At 45.5% G+C, this 25,620-nt stretch overlaps 1 protein-coding gene across 1 annotated transcript in view; it reads left to right on the top strand.

Annotated features, from left to right (window-relative positions):
* Window positions 1-25,055, top strand: part of fars2 (phenylalanyl-tRNA synthetase 2, mitochondrial) — a 95,106-nt gene extending 70,051 nt beyond the window's left edge. Inside the window, exon 7 of the mRNA XM_080544381.1 lies at window positions 24,055-25,055. Coding sequence (XP_080400507.1) covers window positions 24,055-24,193 — 139 coding nt within the window. The 3' untranslated portion in view covers window positions 24,194-25,055. The remainder of the gene's footprint in view (window positions 1-24,054) is intronic.
* The last annotated feature ends 565 nt before the right edge of the window (window positions 25,056-25,620 follow it).

Here is a 25,620-nt window from a genome sequence, read left to right as displayed (position 1 = left end):
ATGGTTGATTCCCCCTTTTGTGCTAAATTTACTGGTCCACATACTGTAGTAAAGCAAGTGTCTGATCTTAATTACCTGATTGCTACACCTTTGCGTAGGAAGCCTAATCAGCTCTGCCACATTAATTTATTGAAACCGTATTATGACCGTGTGTCTGATTCTGTGGAGCAGGCGTCAGTTCCTGTTCTTCCGGCGTGTGTAGCCAGTACAGTAGGGGATTCCCCTCAGGTGGTGGCAGAGCCTGAGGAGGATGGCCTATCCAGTCCCGACCAGGAGTTGTTGACTGGAAGATTGAAAAATTCAGAGTCCCTTCGTGATCTTGGGAGCTCGTTGGGGCATTTAACAGAGGTTGAATGTACCCAACTGCTGCATCTTGTTAAGGATTATCCATCCATTTTTACGTCACATAAAAGGGAAGGACAATGTAGTGGCAGATGCATTGTCCAGGGCCCCTTGTTAAGATTGTTTTTGTGTTAACTCATTTCCTGTTTTTACCCTTCTACTGTTCCTGCTCCTCTTAATTATGGCTTCATAGGTACCTGTTGCCGAGGTTGGAGTAATGGTGGTTGGTCCTGAATACAGGTGATCTGGGTTTGTTCGTTTATATATTATTTTACTGTGGTGTGTTTCCCTGTTGTTCAGTGTTCCCTTTGGGACCCTGTTTCTATGGGAGGGGGTGTGACGGCCCTGGCCCCATATTGTGTCCTGGCCTGTAATAAACATCTGTTTCCCTGTCTGCAGAGAGTACTCCTGCTGGACAGGGTTACTAATCAGTAGAATGCAGGTCAGCTGGTGGACAGCTGATTGTGCCCCACCTGGTTCCAGGATCCAGGGCATAAAAGATCTATGCAGGCCTCAGTATTGAGGCCCCCTTCTAGGCACCATTATTCTTTATTATATTTAGTTTGTTCCTTGTTTCACACCATGCAACACTCACCTCACCACTTTCCACTACACTCACATTACACCACTGATTTACTGACTACCACACCTCATCTTATTATTGTTATATAGGCCTCATTTAGTTTACAATAAACATTTTCTTATCATTACTTACTAAGATCGTGTGTGTGTCTCCCGTTTTTGTCATGGTCATGAGCCTGGCCGTGACACAGGGAATGTCAATTCCTCAGAACAGGATTGTCTATTGCCCCACAACCCATGAGGAAACTTGTTGGTAATTGGAAAAAATATATATCCTATTCAAATGTATATTATCTCCTAGTGCCAGAGACTTTCTATTCCCCTGAAGAAAACAGATAAAAGGGACACAAAAAGCGTCCCTCATTCGATGCATCTCAAGCTCAAACCTTAACAAGACTGAGCTACTCTTCCTCCCTGGGAAAGCCTGCCCTCTCCAAGACTTCACCATCCCAGTAGAGAGCTCTACGGTGACCTCCTCCCTGACAGCCAAGAACCTTGGCCCTCTCCCCCTTGGCCCCTGGAGCAAAAGATCACTTTTTCCTGCTATGACCGGTGGATAGACGATTCACTTGTTTAGTCATTTAGTCAAACGTATTTGCTATAAGTCGCTTTGGATAACGGCGTCTAAGCTAAATGCCAAAAATGTAAATATGTAAATGTAAATGCAAGACTGTGTTCACATCACATGAACACGAGAAAAGTCACATTGCACCCTTGTAGCCCCTTCATTCAGTTAACATGGCATCCACCGCCATGCTAGCTGAGTCGGTAACATCGAAGACACATTTTAGCGGTGGCTAGTTACGGGTGGGGTTGGGGTTTCCGAGGCGACTCCTAGGTGCCTCCCTCCGGCCACCCGTTCATGCTGCCTTATTCCCTGTTCCCCGTCGTTATGGACTAATGTGTTGCACCTGTGTTGTTTGGCACCTTTGTGTTTATGCCCGCACTTCCTGGCTCTCCTTCGCTGATTAATCTCTCTCACTTTCTCCAGTGTTCTCCCTGTTGGGTTATTTTTTAAAGTTTATACCCTATCCTTATGTCAGCCTATTTTACTGTTTCTCCACTTTTATTTTATTCTATTAGTCCCGTGTTTTATTATGTATCTGCACTGCCAAAAGTCAGCTCTCGAAAACAAGAAAAAGAAAAAGTTATAAAATTGGGGAATATTACTTAAAATATAGCAAAATGACCTGCCAACAGAACAGGAAATGCAATGTGTCCTCTATTATTATTATCTCAGTAAAGAGAACTTTTATTTTGCATTCGCTTCCTACCACCTTCTCTTTATTCTGAACACACACCAGACCCTTACACCTGGGTCCCCACCTTACACCAAACCCTTACACCTGGCTGGGTCCACACCTACACCAAACCCTTACACCTGGGTCCCCACCTTCACCAAACCCTTACACCTGGCTGGGTCCTCACCTCCACCAAACCCTTACACCTGGGTCCACACCTACACCAAACCCTTACACCTGGGTCCCCACCTCCACCAAACCCTTACACCTGGCTGGGTCCCCACCTCCACCAAACCCTTACACCTGGCTGGGTCCCCACCTACACCAAACCCTTACACCTGGGTCCACACCTTACACCAAACCCTTACACCTGGCTGGGTCCCCACCTCCACCAAACCCTTACACCTGGGTCCACACCTCCACCAAACCCTTACACCTGGCTGGGTCCCCACCTTACACCAAACCCTTACACCTGGGTCCCCACCTTACACCAAACCCTTACACCTGGGTCCTCACCTCCACCAAACCCTTACACCTGGGTCCCCACCTTACACCAAACCCTTACAGTGCCAAACCCGTCCAAAGATTCATCCCATTGATTTCCCAACATGAAGAGCGACATCACAGCTTAGGGAAGCTCATGCTAGCTTTCAAACAAGAGGCCAGGACCACCCAGTGAGGCAGACCACACTACCCCACGAATTAAGGAGGTTTTGTGTTCCGCAGTCTAGGGGAGAGGCAGGTGAGGAAATCAAGCGCTGTTTCCAACAGAAGAGTAGTACATACAATAATGGATTTATGTGGAGCCTCAAGTGCAGGCTGCAGACCTGCAGCAACAGGGGGGAAAATCTCTATTACCTTCCAATCCACCCTTTAGTTCCTGCTTTGTTATTTCCAAGGCCCGGTTGCTCTCTCCGGTTCCAGTACCTCAGTCCTTTTAGCAAGATCTATTTCTGAATAGACGGTCGCTGTAATGCGCCAGGTGGATTAACTTAACACAGCATTAACACTGATTTATTACTCTCCTTCCTGAGTCCTGAGCAACCGTCTGAACACATAAGCACGCTCAAATTACCCCGGGAGCTCCTGAATGGAGGGGAAGTGTTTTGAATGAATCGTACGAGAGCGGAAGGAGGAGGAGTAGCCTGGAATCGATGTATGCAGGGCCCCACACTGAGCTTGAGCCTGGTACTGCCTTACACAGGTTGGTGACAAGTAGATTTACTCTGCTTGAAGTCAGGCTGGTCTCTCCATCACTCTGTTGAAGCGCTTTCCTGGTCTCTGTCTCTCTCAACCTCTCTCTCTGTCTCTCGTTCTCTCTGTTTCTACCTCGATCTCTGTCTCTCTCTGTCTCTCTCTCTCTCTCCCTCTGTCTCTCTCTCTCATTCTCTCTCTCTCCGTTCTCCAGTAGAGGAACATTGTGAGGATAGTGTGTCGATAGCGGCTCGTCGGAGTCATCGGGAAAACAACACCTCCGATTCTACAGCAATGAGCGGGCCTTACCGGCTGTCGGCCATTTTGCATAATTAGGACGGTTGAGGGTGACGGCAAAAAGTGGGTCGTGCCTACTTAAGCCTCCCTAAGCTCCCCCCCGCTCCTCTCCGTAAACCGTATCGACTGCCCCCGTCCCTGCCCTCTGATTTCTCCTAATGAGTGAGGGAGTCTTCACTCCGACGACGGAGGAGGAGAACGAGAGAGAATGAGAGAGCTAGTTTATTTCTTTGCTAATTGTACTTGGTCAGAGGGTTTTGTCAGAGTTCAGTGATTTAGAAAAACCTGCGTCTTTCATTTGATTGGAAATTGCCCGGACTTAGTTTAGCAGCACAGCCTCTAGTGCACTGTGATCTTCTCTGCTCTTTTCCACTCGGCTTTGCTGTACCCTAGCTACCTCACCTTGAGCCAATCATCACCATGATGCTATCGACACACTATCCTCACAATGTTCCTCTACTGGAGAACGGAGCGAGAGAGAGTGTGAGAGAGAGAGAGACAGAGAGAGAGAGAACGAGAGACAGAGAACGAGAGACAGAGAGAGAGAGAGAGAGAGAGAGAGAGAGAGAGAGAGAGAGAGAGAGACCGAGGGAGAAACAGAGAGAACGAGAGACAGAGAGAGAGAGAGAGAGAGAGAGAGAGAGAGAGAGAGAGAGAGATAGAGAGACAGAGACCAGGAAAGCGCTTCAACAGAGTGATGGAGAGACCAGCCTGACTTCAAGCAGAGTAAATCTACTTGTCACCAACCTGTGTAAGGCAGTACCAGGCTCAAGCTCAGTGTGGGGCCCTGCATACTAGGCAGGAGGACCCAGAGAGAGATGGGTGGAGCTGGGGCTCTGCTGTGTAAATGGGAATTGATGGTTAAGTGATTGATGGTGAAGTTCTCAGTAATGACATGCATTATGAGAGAGGGAGAGCTGGTCTATCCATGCCGAGTTTGTCACTAGATGTTAAATCGGGTTCTGCCACTGTTGCAATTGTAATGCTCCGATTACGCCGGTAAAAATGTTGCATTTGGTATGTTATTACTAGACATGACAATGTAGTCATTAATATGTATTTTTAGCCAATTTGTTCTTGCATTAATTCTGGTTGTGGGGGAGCCTGCCAGTAATGTCTCCCCAAACAGCACAGTCTCTCTCTCTCTATCTCTCTCTCTCTCTCTATCTCTCTCTTACTCTTTCTCTCTCTCCCCCTCTCTCTCTCTCCATCTCTCTCTCACTCTCCCTCTCTCACTCTCTCTCTCCCTCTCTCTCTATCTGCTCTCTCTCTCCCTCTCTCTACCTCTCGCTCTCTCTCTACCCGCCCCCCCCCCCCCCCTCCCCTCCCCCCCCACCTGCTCTGGCTGTGGCGGCCAGCACAGTGGCTTATCGAAGGTCTGAGAGATGTTTAAATGTTTCAGACAGTGGAAATCTGGCTCCCTCACCCCTTCCCTCAGGACCCTGCTGGGGTGAGTGCAGCATCAATTTCCTGCTCTCGCTTGCTAATTAGCAGGAGCTAGGCTTTCTGGGTAGCAGCGTTGAGGAGAGATGGAAAGAGGCAGGATAGCTACAGTATCCTGGTCAGCTAGGCATCTCAGTGTGGTGTAGTGGCATAGCACACTAATGTGCATGCCATTATCATTGCAAGGTTCCTGATTTGATTCCGACACTTGACATATCCTGCATGTCATGCCTCCTCTCTCTCACCCATCATTCCTGTCAATACTGTCTCTATCCCAATAAAAGCAAAATAAAACGACCCCCCCAAAAATGTCCTTTGCGGCTCGAAATACGTCCCAAAATCAAGAAGAAATTCATTCATAAAAGTTGATCCTACTCATCGCTCAGGGTGAGTAAGAAGGTTGCCAACACTCTCCCACTGCCTACTCTGCTCTGAGCTATGAGGTTTTCGGTCATAACTGCGCTTTTACCGCGATTACCATGAATCATTCTGCGAGGGCTTGATAACTAGTGGCCCCTAGAACAAACGACAAAATCTCAACATAATAGACGCTATATATATATATAATAACGCTGTCAGTCACTGCAGTATTTCAACACTCTGTGGAATTGTGGAGAGAATCGAAGGGTGAGAATCATGGGTTTACTTACGCTATTTCCACTCTGGTCAGCTTGTTGTCGTGACTCGTGAGCTGTGTGTCTCTCCAACACTTTTATTACCTGGATACTTATGGCCCTGGATACTTCTTCTGGCTCTGGATATTACAAGTGACTCATACCAGCAACCACCAGCGCCTCGTCACGACACAGTGAAATGACTGACCTGTCGGGTAATGGAGAAACACAAATGACGGGGCGGGATTGGAAGGCTGTGTTTGATTGCTCTCTCTCTCTCTCTCTCTCTCTCTCTCTCTCTCTCTCTCTCTCTCTCTCTCATCTGTTTATGCAAAATAACGCCAGCAGATACGGTCAGGTTTACAAGCCTGAAAAGCAATCAGAGTTTCCTCTATCAACCGGACTATGGAAAGCCCTGACCCCAATAACGGCACGGGTGCCTCCTGTGTCTCTCTGCATAAATCTACGCTGGAGTCTGCTGGCCGTTATTGATCTGCTGGAATGCCACACGCTACCATATGAAACATTTATGTCTGGTGTGACTACTACAGATACTGCTGTGTGTGGCGGGCGGCTGCCCTGGACTGACAGACTGACGGGGGCTTGGGGGAGGTATACACTTACTGACATGTCTTTGAAAGGAGTCTGTGTGATGAGGGTACGGTTCTGCCCCCAGAACCACTTTCATCCGAAGAACCCTATTTGGTGCAGGCTAACACTTTTCTTCATTAGGGGGTTTAGCTTCAGGCCGGCTCTCGGTGTATAGGCCTAGGGACTAGGAATCTATATTGGAGTCTTATAGTCTCCATTTAGTCTGCCTCGCCGAGGAGAGCGGCCAGTGAGTAGATAGTTAGCCTGTGCATTCCCATGTTGATAAGCATTGACTATGTGGGAAAGTGGTTTCTGAAAACACTGAAAACGGTTCTGGGAAGGGGGGGGGGGAAAAGGGAGCTGGAATCCTGCAAAATCGGTATCTTTCCAGGGTAGGCCAAGTGGAACATTTAACAAGCAATTAACAAGAGGAAATGCCATTCTGAAATGGACAGCTATAAAATAAATAGGCATAAATAATTCAATGAGATAACGGGGAGGCGAGTGCTCTAGTCGCCTGGCTAATGTCAAGTGCTTCTACTCCCCCATTCCATGTGAGGCTCATTTGGAAAGCCATTATTGGGATGGTCAAAACCATCCCATCCAGGCTCTCCATATCTAGTCCGTAGAGAGTAGGAGGTTGTAGAGGGGTTGTTTTTGGACAGGGCTGTTAAATGACGAGGTCACCCAGGGATATTCAGTATTCAGTGGGACAATGTTGGCATAATGATGTCACTCACCTCGTTAGTCAGTCGGTACAGTAGTCAGGTGTCGTGGATGCAGCAGAGTGATTTCCATGCGTGTTCCGTCTGCACATCAGCTATAGATAGCCGAGCGAGAGCCGTCATCGTGCGAAATACTCCACTACACCCACACTCCCCCCTCCCCCCTCCCACTGGAATTTTTCACCAACTTCCAGTGGCTCCCCTCCCAAGCCCCGGGACGAAATAAATTAAAGCTGTCACCGCCACTCCGATGCACCTTGCATCAACAATTAATTATTGAACGAGCTAACGGCAGTGACTCTCCCCACCGCTCCACCCACCACCTCCTCCTCCCTCCCCTATGTCCACCCTATCTTCCTGCAATAACCGCGAGGCAGCCGCATAGGCAGACACTGAACACTGTTGAAATGTCGACTCAGATTTTGGGGAAACGCCTGGAGCTATTGCTTTTATGATTTGTTTGCTTTTTCTTCCCAGGTCTTAATATCTTGGAAAGACAAACATGTTTTTATTCATGCGCTCCAACATTAGCATAAACATGGCTCTATTTTGGTATGAGCATAATAAGAATGAGTGTATTTTTGGTCGTTTGTCATTAAGTCTGTATGCATGTGGGTGCCTGTGTGTGTGCTTGCGTGTGTGTATGTATGTTACATGCAAGCACGCATGCACGCACATGCATACATAAATATAAACATAATATAATATATAAATAAAATATAAAATGTATGTTAATAGCCTGTGAACAGCACCATGCATTGCCTGTTTACATTTCTTGTCACACATTAATCTTGCAAAAAATAATGGCATTTCGACAACTTCAAACCAGCTGACATCAATGCAGTTCTACAGCAAAATTAAACAAACATTTAAAATCCATGGAGATTCACAACTCCTTCATTTGATATTGACTGAATTGATCCCACTGGTAAGGTACGTTGTTACCGACGAAGGAGTGATGAATGTTTTTTGACATTTTCATTAGGAAAACCTTTGATGTTGATGTCTGAAATGTCACCGTTTCTTAATCTGGAGATGGATACCGTATTGCTAATTATTTCGTTTAAGCAATGGCCCTCATACGTCTTGTCAGTCCCGCCGTAACAGACATGTTGCAGATGGTTTTTGAAGAAACGGTCTGAGTAATGAGCAGGGAGTGAAGGCAGAGAGCAGCAGAAGGCCTTGTGGACTACATGGGGCTGATTGTGTGTGACCCGCTCTCATCCTCCCCTCTCGTCCTCCCCTCCCACTGTAACGCTCACTCTCTCTGGCAGGCACAATTCAATCATATGGAGAGAGAGGCGTAATGTCTTATAACCCCTCACTGACCCACACACACACTGACAGACACACACACACACACACACACACACTGACAGACACACACACACACACACACACACACACTGACAGACACACAATCGACACACACACACACACACACACTCACACACTGACAGACACACAATTCGACACACACACACACACACACACACACACACACACACTGACAGACACACACACACACACACACACACACACACTGACAGACACACACACACACTGACACACACACACACACACACACACACTGACAGACACACAATTCGACTCGCACACACACACACACACACACACACACACACACGGTAGGTGGAGGTGAGGGAACCAGAGGGAGATTGAAAGAGCGATGTAGGGAGGTTTTATTACTCATATATTCTGAGCCCGGGGTCTCCAGGCCCCACTGGATGTCCATGTGGGTCGTAAAGGTAAATCTGGGAAAATCCCCTCCGCGGCCCGGCCCTCCCGCAGTAGGCTTGGCGGTGCAGAGATATTTACCGCGGCAGAGCGGCCCCGGGGTATTGACGGCAGGCAGAGGGCTGGTGAATGTGTTAACCTCAGAGCCCTCGACAAACAACCCTCCGTTCCTCACACAACATGGTACTGTGGTTATAATCTAAACGACGGATCAGCCGTAGCCAACGAGGCTCCACGACCCGCTGCGACGGACTGACTGACTGAGCGCTGTAACGCCGTAATGGTGTTAAGGGGTTAAGGCGTCCTTAACAAACAACCCTCCGTTCTTCACACAACATCGTGTACTGTGGTTATAATCTAAACGACGGATCAGCCGTTAGCCAACGAGTAGCTCCACGCCGCTGCGACGGACTGACTGAGCGCTGTAACGCCATAATGGTGTTAAGGGGTTAAGGCGTCCTTAACAGCAGCACGGTTCAGTCAGGACACTTAAGTCGTTTGATGTAAATGTTTTTTGTTTAATGAACGTACAATTTGATTCGGCGTAATGGATGGTTGGGCTATGTTATAGCTCCCCGCTGAATTAAACAACATTATAATACAATATAATATACCTACATAGCCGCACATAAACGTCTAACCCCCCCACCTAATTAAACAATATTGAAATAAGAATAAAATACAAAAGCGGGGAGAACTATTAAGTAATTCAACCCCCTGGTAGGAAGGTAACAGCAGCTAACCTGCAGGTGGAAGCTGGGGTTGGGGGGGGGGGGCAAACTAAAACCAACGGGGAGCGTCGAACGACTGAGCAGGTGATGGTGGAACTGAACATGAACACATGAACATGTGACATGATCAGCAAAAGTGAGAACAGCTATCTGTGTGTGTGTGTGTGTGTGTGTGTGTGTGTGTGTGTGTGTGTGTGTGTGTGTGTGTGTGTGTGTGTGTGTGCGCGTGTGTGTGTGTGTGTGTGTGTGCCGTGCCTTACTGAACCTGCGTGATACTTCGGTTCGTCCACACACACCGTTGTACTGTGGCTATAGTCTAAACGAGGGATCAACCATAGCCGATGAGGCTCCATTTGACCATACTACTGTGATTACTGATTGAGAGCTGTACAACATTATGTGTTATGGGTTAAGGCATCCTTACGGCATGGTTGTGTAAGTGGCGGTATGGGCTAATAGCTATGCTACATAATACCAATAACATCTCAACCTGTCTCTGGTCACGTTTTCTTAATGCCAGCAGGTGTCTTGTGACCACTGATCCTTGCTTATTGGAGAGTGTTATTCCCTGGTGACTCTCTCTCTCTCTCTCTCTCTCTCTTTCTCTCTCTCTCTCTCTCTCTCTCTCTCTCTCTCTCTCTCTCTCTCTCTCTGTGTGTGTCCGTTCGTACCAGCTTCACCCATGCCATTTATCCACAAGCAAGCACACACACACTGCCATGGCTGAGAGACCCCCCCCCCTGTGGTGCTGAGAGCGTGCTCAGTGTGATGCTGGCTAGGTGGCTCCCAGTGATAGGATTGGAGGTAGATTTTTGCATACTAAATAGTCACTCTCTCCCTTTCCTGTGTGTGTGTGTGTGTGTGTGTGTGTGTGTGTGTGTGTGTGTGTGCGAGTGTGTGCGTGTGTGTGTGCGTGTGCGTGTGCGTGTGTGCATGTGTGTTTGGTGTGTGTGTGTGTGTGTGTGTGTGTGTGTGTGTTTGTGTGTGTACTATCCACAGGTTCTCAAGCCTTTGATCAGTGAGGGAAGCTGTGACATAAGACTGTCTAATTGAGATGAATTACTGCCTGGCGGTTTGCATTTTAGGGACCTAGATATGTCATGATCTAGGCCTGCTTAATAATTGATCAGGAGATGAGATTCACTGTATTAAAAATTAACACGGATCACAGTGATCAAAACACGTCTGCCCCCAGCAGACATTTTGGACCTTAGTGAGGGTAGCCTCGTCACCTTCCTGTCACGGCGCTTCAGTTTACATGACTTCCTCTCTGACAGTGGGTTTGATCTGAGCTTGTTTTATCACATCGTCCTGAGTGACTTCAGACTTCAGTGAGACAAAGTGAATGTGATTAAGAGAAGAAAGGGGGGAAAAAAGCACAGTGCTTATAGTTGCTTCAAACGTGTGTCCAGTAATCTATACCGCATATTGATTATAATTTATAAGGTCCTTTTCCCCTCTGATTGTCTCAATGTTATCTCTCTTGTTTGATCAACGTCATCAACATGACGGCATGTTTTCAGGGGTGGAGCTCATAGAAGTTGAGGTCGCAGATGATTCTTGTCACACACATTCATAACAAACACGCACGCACGGACGCACGCACAGACAGATAGACAGATAGAGACACACACACACGCACAGATAGAGATACGGACACACACACACACACACTCTCTCACTCTCTCTCTCTCTCACTGTGTCAATCAGATTTGTAGTCTCGACACTTTTGGAAAGTAACAACTTGTAATTGTATCTCCCTTGACTGAAATCATAGAAATGCGTCGTCAGTGGTTTTATAGCGTTGAGATTGTAACACCTCTCTGCTCCCATCAGCAGTGCATATTGTGTATGATAAGCATAATGACAATCATGCTGTCCTCCAATGCACCACTTTGTGACATTTGTCTATGTAAAAAGCGCTATACGAATAAACCAGATTGATTGATCGTTTGATTGATTGAACCAAGCTCCAGACCTGGGGTGATAGGGCCTTTGCAGCCGCAGCCCCGTCCCTCTGGAACGCCCTCCCCAACCACGTCAGACAGGCCAACACCCTCCCGACATTTAAACAGGCCCTCAAAACTTCACCAGTTACCCCTCTCCCCCTCCCCTTCCCATGTGTCCCCAGCAGTACCTTAATTAGGCCCCTATACTTTCTTTTATTTATTTTTTGTTTCTTTTTATTATTAGTACTCGACCTTTTCAGTTTGTAAAGCGTCTTTGAGTATCTAGAAAAGCGCTATATAAGTCTAATGTATTATTATTATTATTATTATAATAATTATTATTATAATTATTATTATTATTGATTGACCATCGCTAATGCTTGATTTAGCCCCAACCCTTGGGTACATGGCAGAGCACATAATATTGTTTGGGTTTTTAACATTAGGACAGCCGTGCCTATTTCTCCTACTCTTCGTGTTGCCTCGGGGGTCGAATGACCGTAGTCTTTAGAATGGGAAGCTGCTACATACACACAAAGACCACTAGTTGGCACCTCTTGTAAATGAGCCTGCCTCCTACACAGAAAAACTGCAAAATGGCTTTATACTAGCTTATACTGATGTGATTTTGAAAACGTAAGGATACCGGGTGGTAGAACGCAGTAGAAGTCATGAAAGGAGGGTACTGAAATTTGATGGAGTGCAAAGGTATACTTTTTTTTTTTACTCACTCACCCATGGCTGTTCTAGTGGGTGAAGCTTGTGAAGCCTCTCAGTAATGAAAGTGACACGGGCTTGGAAGGCAGTCGTAGGAAGGCTGGCGTGGTTTCATCATATCATAGAGTAAACACATTTCAATGCAGCAGGATTTATTGGAATATCTGCAAAACACACAAAATATGGCTCCCATGTTTTTTTGAGCACCCACTCCGCGCTCCGGTCAAGTGACGTCTGCTCCGCCCCACTTACATCCTCAATCAACTAACATCTAGAGAACGGTTGTGTTTGACTACAGGGTGGTGCTAATCCAGGTTTTTGGATTCTATGTTGTTTCAGCTATGTTTTAGCTATGTTTTAGCTATGTTTCAGCTATGTTTCAGCTATGTTTGAGCTATGTTTCAGCTATGTTTCAGCTATGTTTCAGCTATGTTTTAGCTATGTTTTAGCTATGTTAAATGTAATGCAACATGTTATATGGAAAGACCCTTGCCCATAGATCATGTATATCAGATTTCATGCAAATTTCATGCAAATTTCATGCAGATCCACAAAGCGGCTTGGCAGGAGAAGGTGTTTAGAATCTAACATCACCTCGTCCCCATGCTAATGGCACATTAAACAAATGGAATAGCAGCATCTCAAACCTGGCCTTAGTGCGAGTAGCTCCGAATGAGAAATGTGTGATGTGTACAAGCACTGGGAGGGGGAAGTGCCGTGAGAGATGATTGATGTAAAGTAAAGCCAATGGCTATGCACTGTACGTTTTCTACGTTCTTTCTATTGGCTTAATGAAGGTCAGGTTTGACGCGTTGTTCCACCAGACCTTTCGTGCATTTGGGCGGAAGTGTCTGGGAACGAGACTAACTACAACTTTAAAAACTCAGAACACAATGCAGAATCTCTCAGACTTTTAAAAATGACAGGAAACACTACCAAAAGTATTCTTCAGTCACTCCATTTTTTCCATGTATGTGCCCTGTGAAATAATGCATGGCTGCATGGCAGTATCGCATGGCAATATCGCATTGCAGCATGGCTGCTTGCAATTATATGTATTATTATTATTATTATTATTATTATATACTTAATAATAATTAGTAATAATTAATAATGATAATAATAATAATTATTATTATTATTATATTATTATCTCTCTTTCTCTCTCTCTCTTGCTCTCTCTCTCTCTCTTGCTCCCCATATCTCTATTGATAGAAGAGTTTTCCCTCGTCTGTGACAGAGGTCTTAATAATTCAGTTTGGAGCTCCACAGGGAGCTCTCTTCTGAACTGGAATTTTTAATGGTGTGTGCGTGTGCGTGTGTGTGTGTGTGTGTGTGTGTGTGTGTGTGTGTGTGTGTGTGTGTGCGTGTGCGTATGCGTGTGCGTGTGCGTGTGTGTCTCTCTCTCTCTCTGCCGTGTTTTTCTCACTCATTGTGTCAGTGATCTGGGGCCTCAGAGCAGAGGGGGAAGATAGATACAGTCTAATGTAATAAGTAGAAAGTGGCGAGACAGTGTAGGTTGATTAGTTGTAGTTGTAGTGTTGAAAATTAACCCTTGATCAATGAGAACACACAGTAAGTAAAAGTAGCAGAAAGCAGAAAGTCAAGAGAGGCAGAATTCATATAGGAATGATAGTTATTACAAAAATAAATATTGATTATCGGTGACATACCAACCGGCTTCAGAAGCACTCTAAACTGAACAGGCCAATCCAAGTCTGTTCTTCAAGTGAAGAGGCTTCCTTTAGATCACTTGTCCTCGGCATCTCCGGCCAGTGTTCTCTCGTAACCTGCTTTGTCTGTAAAGGTCTAATTAGAAAATAAATGAGTAGTCGGATTAAAAAAGAAGAAGAGTGTCCGCCTTCAGTCCAGACGTCAAATCAGGAACACTTAATGGCATGCAAATTGATTTTTGTTCTTGCTCTCTTCCAAGCCAGTGAAGAAGAGAGAGATGACATCTCTTTGATGAAGGGACAGATCTTTTCTTTCTTCCTCCGTCCTCCTTTCATCCGAGGGAGCCAGCGCAGGCGAGTGTCGTGTCTGGGCCCTCTTAGTGAACGACCACCACAGAGTGAGAGAGAGAGAAAGACACAGAGAGTTGATTGATTAGTACTGTCTGTTAATGGAGGAGATGTGTTCTATTAGCTAATAACATTCGTGTTACGGCTAATGTTCTTCCATGGAGAGAGGTAGGCTTTTTGTTTTTGGGTTTTATTTGCCATTGCAATCAACTTGTCAGTCAATTGTTGGAATTCAATGTTGGTATTTTTCGCTCTAGGCACAGGGTCAGCCATAGTCGGCGACCCGGGGGCAATTAGGCGTAAGTGCCTTGCTCAAGGGCACATGCAGCTCTCTCCTGAGGCAGGGATCGAACCAGCGATCTTCTGATTGCTAGCTGGCCTCTCTAACCTCTAGGCTACCGCCACATATAAAGGTAGGTAGATGTCTTGAAAGAGACAGAATTGTACAGTAGTTCAGGTCTTTTACTCCGCACTCCACACCTCACTCTACAAGACTGCGTTAGCCCACCGAGCGTTTGCATGCCTGTGCATTTGTTCGGAGAGCCACGATCAGGTCTTCAGGTCTTCTCAGCCATTACTGGGTTACTGTCAGACCCTCTAATTTCCTACGGCTCAGGCTCTGTGGTTGTGAAGGCGAATCATTCTATCCTCTCTCAGAATACGACATGTCACAACATGCAGTCAGCGTAAAGGAGACGAGCAACATCCTCAGGAGCCCTCTAAAATGGCAAACAGTGTTAGATTCAAATGTGTAATCCATGACAGCAGTATTCCATGATAGCAGAACAGAAACCATACCTGGGATGTTGTCATAATGTGTGTTATACAACAGTTGGAATGGAATGGACTTTATTGTCATTGCTACAGTACAGGTACCAAACAACGAAATTTAGGAGGGGTGGCTCCCCTGGTGTTAGGAAAGGGGAAAAAAATCACTTTTAGAAAAAAAAAATCACAAGAAGGTAAGGAGCTGGTTTACATAAATAAAGGCTATGTACACAATCCACTGTACTATACTGCACAGATAGTCAACTAGGGTTGTCATATTGCACAAAAGTATTTTTTCACGTTATTTTAAAGTGTCACAGTTTGCAGTTAGTAACAGTTTGCAGTTAGTAACAGTTAACTAACAGTTAGTTCCGACCAAGTAATTTGATCGGACAAGAGGCATTCCTTGAGTGCCGATATACTACAGTATAACAGCACTGGGACTTTGAACTATATGTATCACTCCGCCGGACAGGTGTTCTATTGAATGACGGTTAATACAAAGTAGCTAGCCTGCGGATGTTTGTGTTCAGGTTACTAGGCAACAGTCCAGTTGAAAGTTCAGTTGCGGAACTCTTTTTTGTTGGCGAAGCCAAAATAGATGATTAAATAAACGAACAAATCATAATCTGTTGTCGCTTATTACTGTTAATAAATGCCGCTGTAGAACTGTTGTGTAATAGCGATATCACACTCGAGGTCAATATCACACTCGAGGTCATGATATTGCTCAAGTATCACCTCTGTGTCATCTGTGAGAGGAAAGCAGAGACTGTTGCATCTTTGAATTAAGCGTTATGGAACGAGAAGCCGTGGTATATTATCGTGGATACAAATGCGGAGTAATGTGAAAAGATGTGTCAGCAGCATTCCATTTAGCCGCGCGTATATCATGGATATTGGCACCGCTGGAACGCAGACTGACCCATAGAGACAATGGGCCGGATCCATGGGCGTCAGCAGCTTTTTGAATGTGGGGGGGACACTTATTTTTCGGGGGGTCTGGGGGTCCTCCCCCCGAATTTTTTTAAATAGTAGATTCAATTTCCTGCATTCTGGTGCGTTTTACACCCAAAATAATCTCCCTCTTTCTTTGTTTTTCCTTGGAGCTGGCATGGTCTGCAATTACTGACTACTATTATGTTTTGGTTTAACTCACAGAGGCCTGACACTGACACGTGGCACTTTTTAGGTACTTTATTAAATATGAAGATTAAAAAATAATCAAAGAGTGAATTAGAAAAGAATGAGGTAACTTTGAGTCAACAAATTGAATAAAAAGTTATGAGGAAACATAAAATATGTACCTAGGCTACTCAGAGCCTAACTTAGCCCTCTTCAGTGCATTGCAGAACATACAACTATAACAAACAAACAAAATCAAAGAGTGAATTAGAGCTGTCTCCACTGCCCCTGCCTGCTGCCCCTGCCTCTGACTCACTCTCACTCTCAACCACCTATATCAGGAGAAATGGGGATGCATTGAGCACGTGTTCATATTGTTTTTCTCTAATAGAACATTTGACATAGAAATACAATCATCAATACAAAAAATACAATCACAAGCATTTTAGAAATAGAAAAATAAATGGAACAGGTGTTTTCTTCTTATTTTTTAACCCTAGCTCAAGCAATCAGATGCAAAATTGATTCTTTGGGTGGGTGCAATGGCCAAATTAAATAGTGCAAATGCTCAGGGCAATGAACACGAGCAGGAGATGCAATAATGACAGGACAGGTAAGCACTGTGAGGTGTTTGTCGCCATTCTGTGCTTTTGATGACATTTCGCCTGTGTCTGTTCTGCATTTAAACATGTCTAACCGCACTAGTAATGCCTAACAAAACTGCTAGTGCCATATAGCTGATCTAGCTCGTATTTGGTTGCTAGTAGGCTATGCTAATTCTATTGCTAATACAGAGAATGTCTCATAAGGTGCTAACATTCTTATCAGAAAAGCTGGCTGTGTTTGACCTTGGGAGAACGCAATGTTGCTGTTTGGCCACTCACGGGAAAACTTGGATGACTTTGACTTACTTTTCTCTTCTTAGAAAAAAAAAAATCCTTATATCCATCTTGGTGGATGATCTAAATATCGTCTTGCCTCAGTCTGAATGTTTTGAATCTGCGTGCGTGTCTGATGCTGCGTGCCGTTAAAAACAGAAGTAAAACGCGGAGTGGATTTCTGGATATGGGCAATCCCCTACTCATAAAGTGGAACGGATTTGATTGTGAAGCAATGAAAATAACGCTGACCAGTCATGCAACATATTTTTGATGGCAAATGTGGGGGGGTCCAAACGACCTTGTTTCAAAGGTGGGGGGGACACGTCCCCCCCCAAATATATGGTGGTGACGCCCATGGCCGGATCTATCCGTTGTATAATGGACAATAGACACTCACCGAACACTTTATTACGAACACCTGTACACCTGTCAACAGTCCAAGCTGGTGGAGGTGGTGTAATGATGTGGGGAATGTTTTCTTGGCACACTTTGAGCCTGTTAATATCAATCAATCATCCCTTGAATGCCACAGCCTATTTGTGTATTGTTGCTGACCATGTGCAATCCTTTCATGGCCACGGTGTACTCATTATTCTAATGGCTACTTCCAGCATGATAGTGCACCATGTCCCAAAGCAAAAGTCGTCTCAAACTGGTTTCATGAACATGACAATGAGTTCACTGTTCTTCGGTGGCCTTCCCAGAACAATCTGCAAGAATTGAGTGATGCAATCACGTCATCATAGACCAGAATCTCAAACGTCTTCTATATCTTTGCACTCGACCAAACCTCAGGACCCCCCCCCTCATGACCCAGCATCCCTACATTTTCCCATCCCTACATTTTCCCATCCCTACATTTTTTCTCTCACTGCTGTCATCATTGGGTCAACATTGCACTACATTGCCCTAGAACAGGGGTGGCCAACCAGTCGGAGACTAAGAGCCCAAAAAGATTATTGGGGTACCACAAAGAGCCACATCATACATGCGGGCTCACAAAAGCACTCCCTCTCACACACACACACACACACACACACACACACACACACACAATCAATCAATTTCCAATAGGCTACGAGACCAGTGGCGTACCGAGTGGGGGGTTGAGTGCGGTCGTCGTCCCCCGCCCCCCCTTGGTGTATTTTCTTTCAAATCAGTTATGCAATAGAATGTTCTAAAAATACATATCATAAAAAAAGAGAACCTAGCCTAGCTAGCTCCCAGTATTACAACGATGTAGCCTAACACGGTTTCATCACCCCATTGCCTGGTGTGTTGTGTGATAGCAGCACTATATGAAATCATTAGCAGACCATGGAGTGAATACCCCCCTCCCTCCTCTCTCCTCTCTCTTCTCTTCCCTCTGTTCTCTGTGTGCCACCCATGGGGAAGAGGGGGTGTCACATTCCACCAACATTTCTCTCTCAGAAAAAATCAAGGGCGTTGGCAAAGAGCAACCCCCCCCCCCCCTCCCCCTCTCTCTCTCTCTCTCTCTCTCTCTCTCTCTCTCTCTCTCTCTCTCTCTCTCTCTCTCTCTCTCTCTCTCTCTCTCTCTCTCTCTCTCTGTGTGAATGAAATCCTACACTTCTATCTCAGCTATCCATCCCTCCATTTCACCCCCTGAAACACAATGTTTGAATCAATGCATTTCCTGCAGACCTCAAAAACCACTTGGCCTGGATCTGTAATTGACCTAGGATAACTCTTGATCTGCCGATAGATGTCATTGATACCGTGTGTCGGTCGAGGAAATGTTTTCAGAGTGCCTCCTCGGATATACGCGACATGCATAATGTCTGTCCCGCGCTCCCTCAGTAAATTAGCTGCCCGGGCGTAGAAGTGGCCTATATATTCTGATGCATGTTTGTAATGTGTAGAGTTGAAAGCATCCATTTTATCATGGTTAGACTCACGGAGAGAGAGGATGAAGGAGGTCTTGGATGCAGCTTATTCCCCTAGTTCTCCTTTGAGTGCTTCTGAGAATAATGTAAATTGGGATGCAGAGAGTCCCAATTCTCAGCTCAATGTTACATAAGCTCGGAGAGAACAGAGAGAAGGAGAGAGAGAGAGAGAGAGAGAGAGAGAGAGAGAGAGAGAAAGCAAAAAAAAAAGAATATAAATAAATGAATGGAAATGTATGCAAATGTACAGTAGATGATGTTCAGATCTGCATATTACAGTTACTGAGGTACTCTCTCTGAATTACATTGGTAGGTACAGTATAACACAACACATGTCCCCATACATCTGACAGCCACATTACTGATAGATTAATAATTTCAAACTGTACCGTATAATATAATATCATATATAATTCTATAAGATTGCAAGCTAACCTAGCTAACTGTAAGTCATCATTTAATGTTAAACATGTCATGTTAAACAAACATCCATATTATGGAATGATGAGATGATGAGATGATTACAGTTAGCTAGATTAGCTTGAAGTCTTCCATAGAGGCTATGGGGGGCGGGGGGTTGGGAGGGTTGAGGTGGGGTGGATTGGGGGTGGGGTGGGTGAGTGTGTGGGTACGTGCATGTGTCCAGAAATGGAGAAAAAGAGAGTGGTGTACTAGACTCGCTGACTGGTACAGATTAGTGAGAGCTTCCTTTTTCCTTTTCCTTTTCCTTCCATTTATCTCCGGCCTCTCCTCCTCTCTGCTCTCCCTGTTTCCAGCTCTCCCTCCACTCTGTACATCCCCTGAATTGAAAATAAACTGACCCGAGGTCTGTCCTGCAGGTGGCCCCCGTAGCTGTGAAGTCTCATACAGTCCTGCCATTTACCCTTTCACCCTCGTCACTCTATGAAACCAGAACTGTAGAGCCTCGGACAGGGTAGGAGGATATCTGAATGTGATACAGTCAGCAATCCAATATAATAATCCATAGACATGAGTGATCTTGTGCATCTCTGTTCAGTTTGTCTTTGGGATAGTTAGGGTTAGGATGTGTTTGTATGGCCAATCAGCTAGTTAGAATGGTTATGTTTTAGAATGGTAGTATCTGTTAGTTTGTTGTGGTATGTCATGGTACAGTACGAATAACTTACTGGTTAGAATGGTTAGTACTGTGGCCTGGGGAGGTCCAGTGGTCTAGCACCGCGGTCTACAGTGCACACATATGCCCATGTCGGCATGGGTTCGAATCTGGCCCATGCCCTGCTGACATGCCCTCTCTCCCTTCTCCTTCCTTTCACTGTATCTGTCCATTAAAATGAAAATATATGAGTGGGACTGCCCCACCATTTTTTTTTTATAATAATAATAACTGTACTGTAGGTGCCAGTTTGGCTAATCTACTGGTTAATATACAAGGGGGGGGGGGGGGGGGCAACTAACTGACACCACCAAGGAACTGTTCCTGTTCTGGAACCTCCGAATCTTGGTGCTGTCTGGCGAACCAGCCCGCGTTCATACTAGTGTCACCAGGACCATCATCTACCACTAGTGTCATCAACGTTGGGTGACGAAGGGGTGGGATAAACAAAAATGTCACAACAAGATGGCGGCTACTTCACTGGAAATGGCGGATAATATCTTCCACTACAGTATCTGAAATAAACACTATTTTCTATGGAAAAAATACACTTTCTAAGAGAGAATTATGAAATGTTTGATATTTTTTCTTTAATAACTAATGATTAGATTTAGATTAGATTACATTTTGTCTCCTTCCTTCTCGCTAGTCTTCGCAGCCTAGAATATGACACACCCACTGACGACGTCACGGTTCTAGTTTTTGGTTTGCGCTGAGAACCACTATTTTCTGGTTCCAGCTGCGAACCAACTTTTCAGGTTCTCTGAACCAATTTATTTTCGGTCTGAACACGCCAGCCGGTTCCAGACTACGTTCGGCGGGAACACGAACCGGAACGGTTCCTTCCTTGGCGGTGTGAAAGCCCTATGAGTGACAGAGAAAAGGGTCAGTGGAAGTTCCTGGTCTCATGGTTCCTTGGCGGTGTGAAAGCCCTATGAGTGACAGGGAAAAGGGTCAGTGCACGTTCCTGGTCTCATGGTGTTTCCCTTCTGCCCTGCCTGGGAGACCCCTTATCATTATGGAAAGGCCGTGCTCTCTATCCTGCTCTCTAGGAAGCAGCCAGTGTGAATAACGCTAACCTTCTGCTGACGGTAAACCTCATTCGACTGGGCAATAAATGGAGCCTGCTACAATAAAAAAACAATTGTTGTGTGTGTTTGGATCACTGTTCCCCTCCTGCGCACGCTGAATTATTGAACACCTGTGCGTTCTGTGGAAATGTCAGATGCTGCGTTCACTGAGACAAACGTGAGAGGGAGGGGGAGAGAGAGAGAGAGAGAGAGAGAGAGAGAGAGAGAGAGAGAGAGAGAGAGAGAAAGTGAGAGACAGATGGGGAAGCTGTGCATACACCGTTAATAGCGTCAATAAAGACAATAAATGCCATTTCTAATTGGGTTTGGATGACCTTCATCAATTTGGAGTCATTCATTTTTACATACATTATTAAGTCAAAATCACCCAGCTTTACAGTTCAGATATGTTTCGGGTTGCCTCGAAATCTTGCGATGGAGAGAACAAAAGAGCAAGAAGTGAGTGAAGAAGAGGGAAAGAAATAAAGAGGTTGAGTGTTGAAGGACCTCTCCATTATGTTTTTTTCTCTTCCCTCTCTATTTAATTCTCCCTATTCTTCTCCACGACTTCTTCTCTCCCTTACGCCTCAAAGTGAACAATCTCAATGCTGGAGCTGAATCACTGCTTTCCCATTAGCTGCTTTTGGCTGTGTGACCAGTGTGATCTGAAGCCTAGCATACGTGTTCCCAGTGGCAATCAGTGGTGGTCTACATTTGGCAGGCCTAGTATCTGTGAAGCTCACAGATATCTGGCTGAGAGACTACAGGCCTGCGCCAGCCACTACACCAGCTAGCCCTGCCGGCTAATTTACACCAGCTAGCTGTGCTGGTTACTATGTTTGCTGATGGGGAAACTGCTCCATAATTGGTACTTTGGGAAACCACGTTCAGTGTATGCTTATTAATAAACCAAGTCGGCTTGTTATATTTGCCATTTACCCCCTCTTTCACTATCTCTCTCTCTCTTTCTCTCTCCCTTTGTTAATTGATTCTCCTCTCCTCGCGTTTTCCAACGAGGATGTCGGTCGGATGGACCAATTATCTCCTTCCACACCGCCTGCGTTCTAAATTATCTTTTCTCATCTGTCAGTCACCTGCAGATGAGACTCCCTGCAGATCGCGCACACACACACACACACACACACACACACATGCGTGGTATGCCGAGTTTACTCTTCGTGTCAACCAGTTAGAGAGGGATATTCTGGGAAACAAGACCCCATCACACCCCCCCCCCCCCTCCCACACCCATCACACACTTGTAAAGCCTGTGAAAGATGGGTAAAATTTAATCTATCCCCTTGTCTGGGGGCGACACAGAGAGATGAAAGGTGGAGAAGGAGAGTAGGTCTGGTTTACGGGCCCTGATTAAATGTAAAGCCCAGCTCTATTTGGCCAGGCGGTAGTCGGCTGCAACTCTGCGTAATGGTGGCATATCATTCTGGGGGACATCCGTAATGCCTCTGTTGTTTCGGTAATGAGCTGCAGTCTCCTCTCTTTTAGCCCACCCCCCCCTCTCCCCATAGTGTTATGATAAGTGGCAATGGGAAGTTCTCTACTCTGTGTAGTAACTTCACAGGCATCTTCTGGCTCGCAGTCGGATGTCGCTTGGCCAAATGAAGAGTTTATTATTGTCTGGCTGAACGAGCGGGAGTGTGGCGTCAACATGGTAATGCCTGGAGAGTGGAGACGGATGTGCCAGAAAGGTTGGGGACTTTTTTTTAGTACCGGAAGATCAGAACCGTGTCTTGGTAGATGCCTCTGGTTGTGTCAAATGGTGTGATTTTTCTCCTTTCTTTTATCTGATGAGAAAGAACTGGATAGGTGACAGCAGATTGTTTTACTGGAGGCAACCATCAACCATGTTGCAAGCTTTCACCTACCCTGTGTTTTCAGATCTGTATTCTGTACAGAGGGAGAGGAGACAAGGAGCTTAGCAGAAGACGGTTTTTTTGTAAGGGATATAATGTACTTCTCTTTAGGTCCTGTTTTGTTGAGTGTGATGGTATGAAGATCTGTGTAGTCGTTTCACATCACTCCCAGGTAGTGTGCTGCTGTGTGGCAGGAAATCCCCCACTGTCTCTCAAGTGCTCTGTCAGCTTTTTTCTTTTATCATATGACTCTCTGTACAAAACCTCAGATGTTGGTTTCAATGAGATCCTGTATATATTCCATATTCCACAGAGACGGAAAAAAAAACGTTCAAAATCAAGAATCGTTCCACGATTGATAAGGCGTACTTGTTCAGAGTTATTTAGTAGGCGTTTTCAGTATGCAAGATTAGAACGTTTGCAGTATGTGAAATTTACGGGAATAGTATAGTAAAATACCAGGTTGGCATACTGGACTCGCCTTGTCTTGTGGTATGAATTCACTGCACACTATTTAGTGTCCTTATTTTGTCCTTTCTCTTTCATTGTGTTCTGAAGATCCTCTCTTGCCCCCTAGAGAGAAAGTGAAAGAGCTGTGTGTGTGTGTGTGTGTGTGTGTGTGTGTGTGTGTGTGTGTGTGTGTGTGTGTGTGTGTGTGTGTGAGAGTGTGTGTATGTGTGTGTATGTGTGTGTGTGTGTGTGTGTGTGTGTGTGTGTGTGAGAGTGTGTGAGAGTGTGTGAGAGTGTGTGTGTGTGTGTGTGTGTGTGTGTGTGTGTGTGTGTCTCTTCATAACCCCCATAATCCAGTAGCTTTAGTATTATAGTCTTCTCTATCTGACCTTCCAATGTCCTTGTTTGTCCCCCAGGATTGATAAGACAGTCTGTTTCTGTACATTATACAGGAACATGAATATGGATCGTGGATGCAGGTCTCAGTGGTGAGGTCAACCATACCCAGGGCCTCAGCCACTTGGTGCATAGGGGTCACCAAAACAGCTGTGACACCTTGACACAATAGACCACCATTAGTGCTGGCGTTATCCATCCCCCCCCGTCGACAAACTCTCTAACCTCTCTCTCTCCCCCCTCTTCCAGGACTCAGAAGCAGAGCCACTGTTACCGTATCGTCTACCGACACATGGAGAGGACTCTGTCCCAGGAGGAGGTGGGTGTTGTCCACCAGGCCATCGAGCAGGCGGCTGAGCAGGAGCTGGGGGTGCAGGGGAGGTACTGACACCCCCAGCCCTTATCCCTGGGGGTACAGGGTGAGGTACTGAGGCTCCTTCTCACCCACCTTGGAGGCCAGGTTAGGCACCCTGACCGCCCCCACAACCACTGGACACCCTACAGATCATCGTAATAACTAACGACGGATCTAACTAATACACCACCGAAATGATGGATAGCTGGCTAGGTCAGCTGTTCTAAGAATTGTATTAAGAGTTGTAGAGGATGAATCTTCGATGGCACTCTGAGGGTACAGATAATCACAGCAGTGTATTGTATGTTCTGCCACACCTCCATTACCATCTCTATCGTTGTGAACGCCATACTCGACTGCGCAGGGCATTACCATCACTGTAATTCTGCCTCGGTAGTAACCGTCCACCTGACTGGCCTCCTTAAATAATTCAATCCCAGTTCACACACACACACACACACACACACACACACACACACACACAGCGTTTCGCCAGAGGGACAATGTGTTAGATGTAATGCGGGCGTCACCCAAGCCTTTTATGCTGCTGGCATCATGCCAGACAGAGAATCTGATGAGCGAACACAATATAGTCATCTGCTCTGTTCTGTTTTTCGCTTTTCATTTCTACAATTGTTTTCTCCTAACAGATGTGTGTCGGGCTTGGGATTGACCTGTAGCCTATAGACATGCTACCTGAATGGAATAGTAATGTTGTCTTTCTTGGCTCCCAAATACAGATACTTGATGAAATGTGTGTGTGTGTGTGTGTGTGTCTGTGTGTGTGCTTTTGGTTACATTATTGTTGTGTTTCATCTGAGCTACGGCTCGCGTACTGTATTGGATCAGCCTAGGTCATGATTGTGTTGAGCAGCGATGTTTAAGAACAGCCTGAGCCTCCATCAGATAATCTGATTATGCATTCTCTTGACCCCCCCGCGTCTCTGCTTTTCTATATACAGCTATAAGAATGCGTATGAATACAAGATTAGTCTATTTGTGTTTCCTTTTTATGTATATATATATATATACACTGGAAGCCTCTTCATTAAAAAGTCATTAGGAACATGTACACATCCTCATTCTCATGCACTCAGCGACTGGTGGTATCACTTCGACTCTCCTGTCGTCTCAGTCCCCCATGGTTTGTATACAAGCTCCCCAAACAGAATACCTGACAAAGAGAGTGTTTTAAGCCCTTGTTTGTGTTTGTGTGTGACATTTTCCCCTCTCTTGTCTCTCGTGAGGATAGGATTGAGTGGAATAGAGTGCCTCCCTTTGGAGCATGAATTAAATTGGACTTTGATGAGTATTCGGTTGTTAAGTCTGACGTCAAACGTGACGTTTAGCAATTTCCGGGTCCAAACCAGAAATTCCCACCACCAGAGTACCAGTGTACTACAGCGGTAGAATGACAGTTCAATCGTTTTTTTTAGACTCTGATCTATTCATACAACAAT

The sequence above is a fragment of the Nansenia antarctica genome (assembly GCF_963989245.1).
Source record: "Nansenia antarctica genome assembly, chromosome: 13".
Classification (NCBI taxonomy): domain Eukaryota; kingdom Metazoa; phylum Chordata; class Actinopteri; order Argentiniformes; family Microstomatidae; genus Nansenia; species Nansenia antarctica.
Note: the sequence above shows the minus strand (reverse complement) of the source record. Positions and strands in the feature narration are given on the sequence as shown.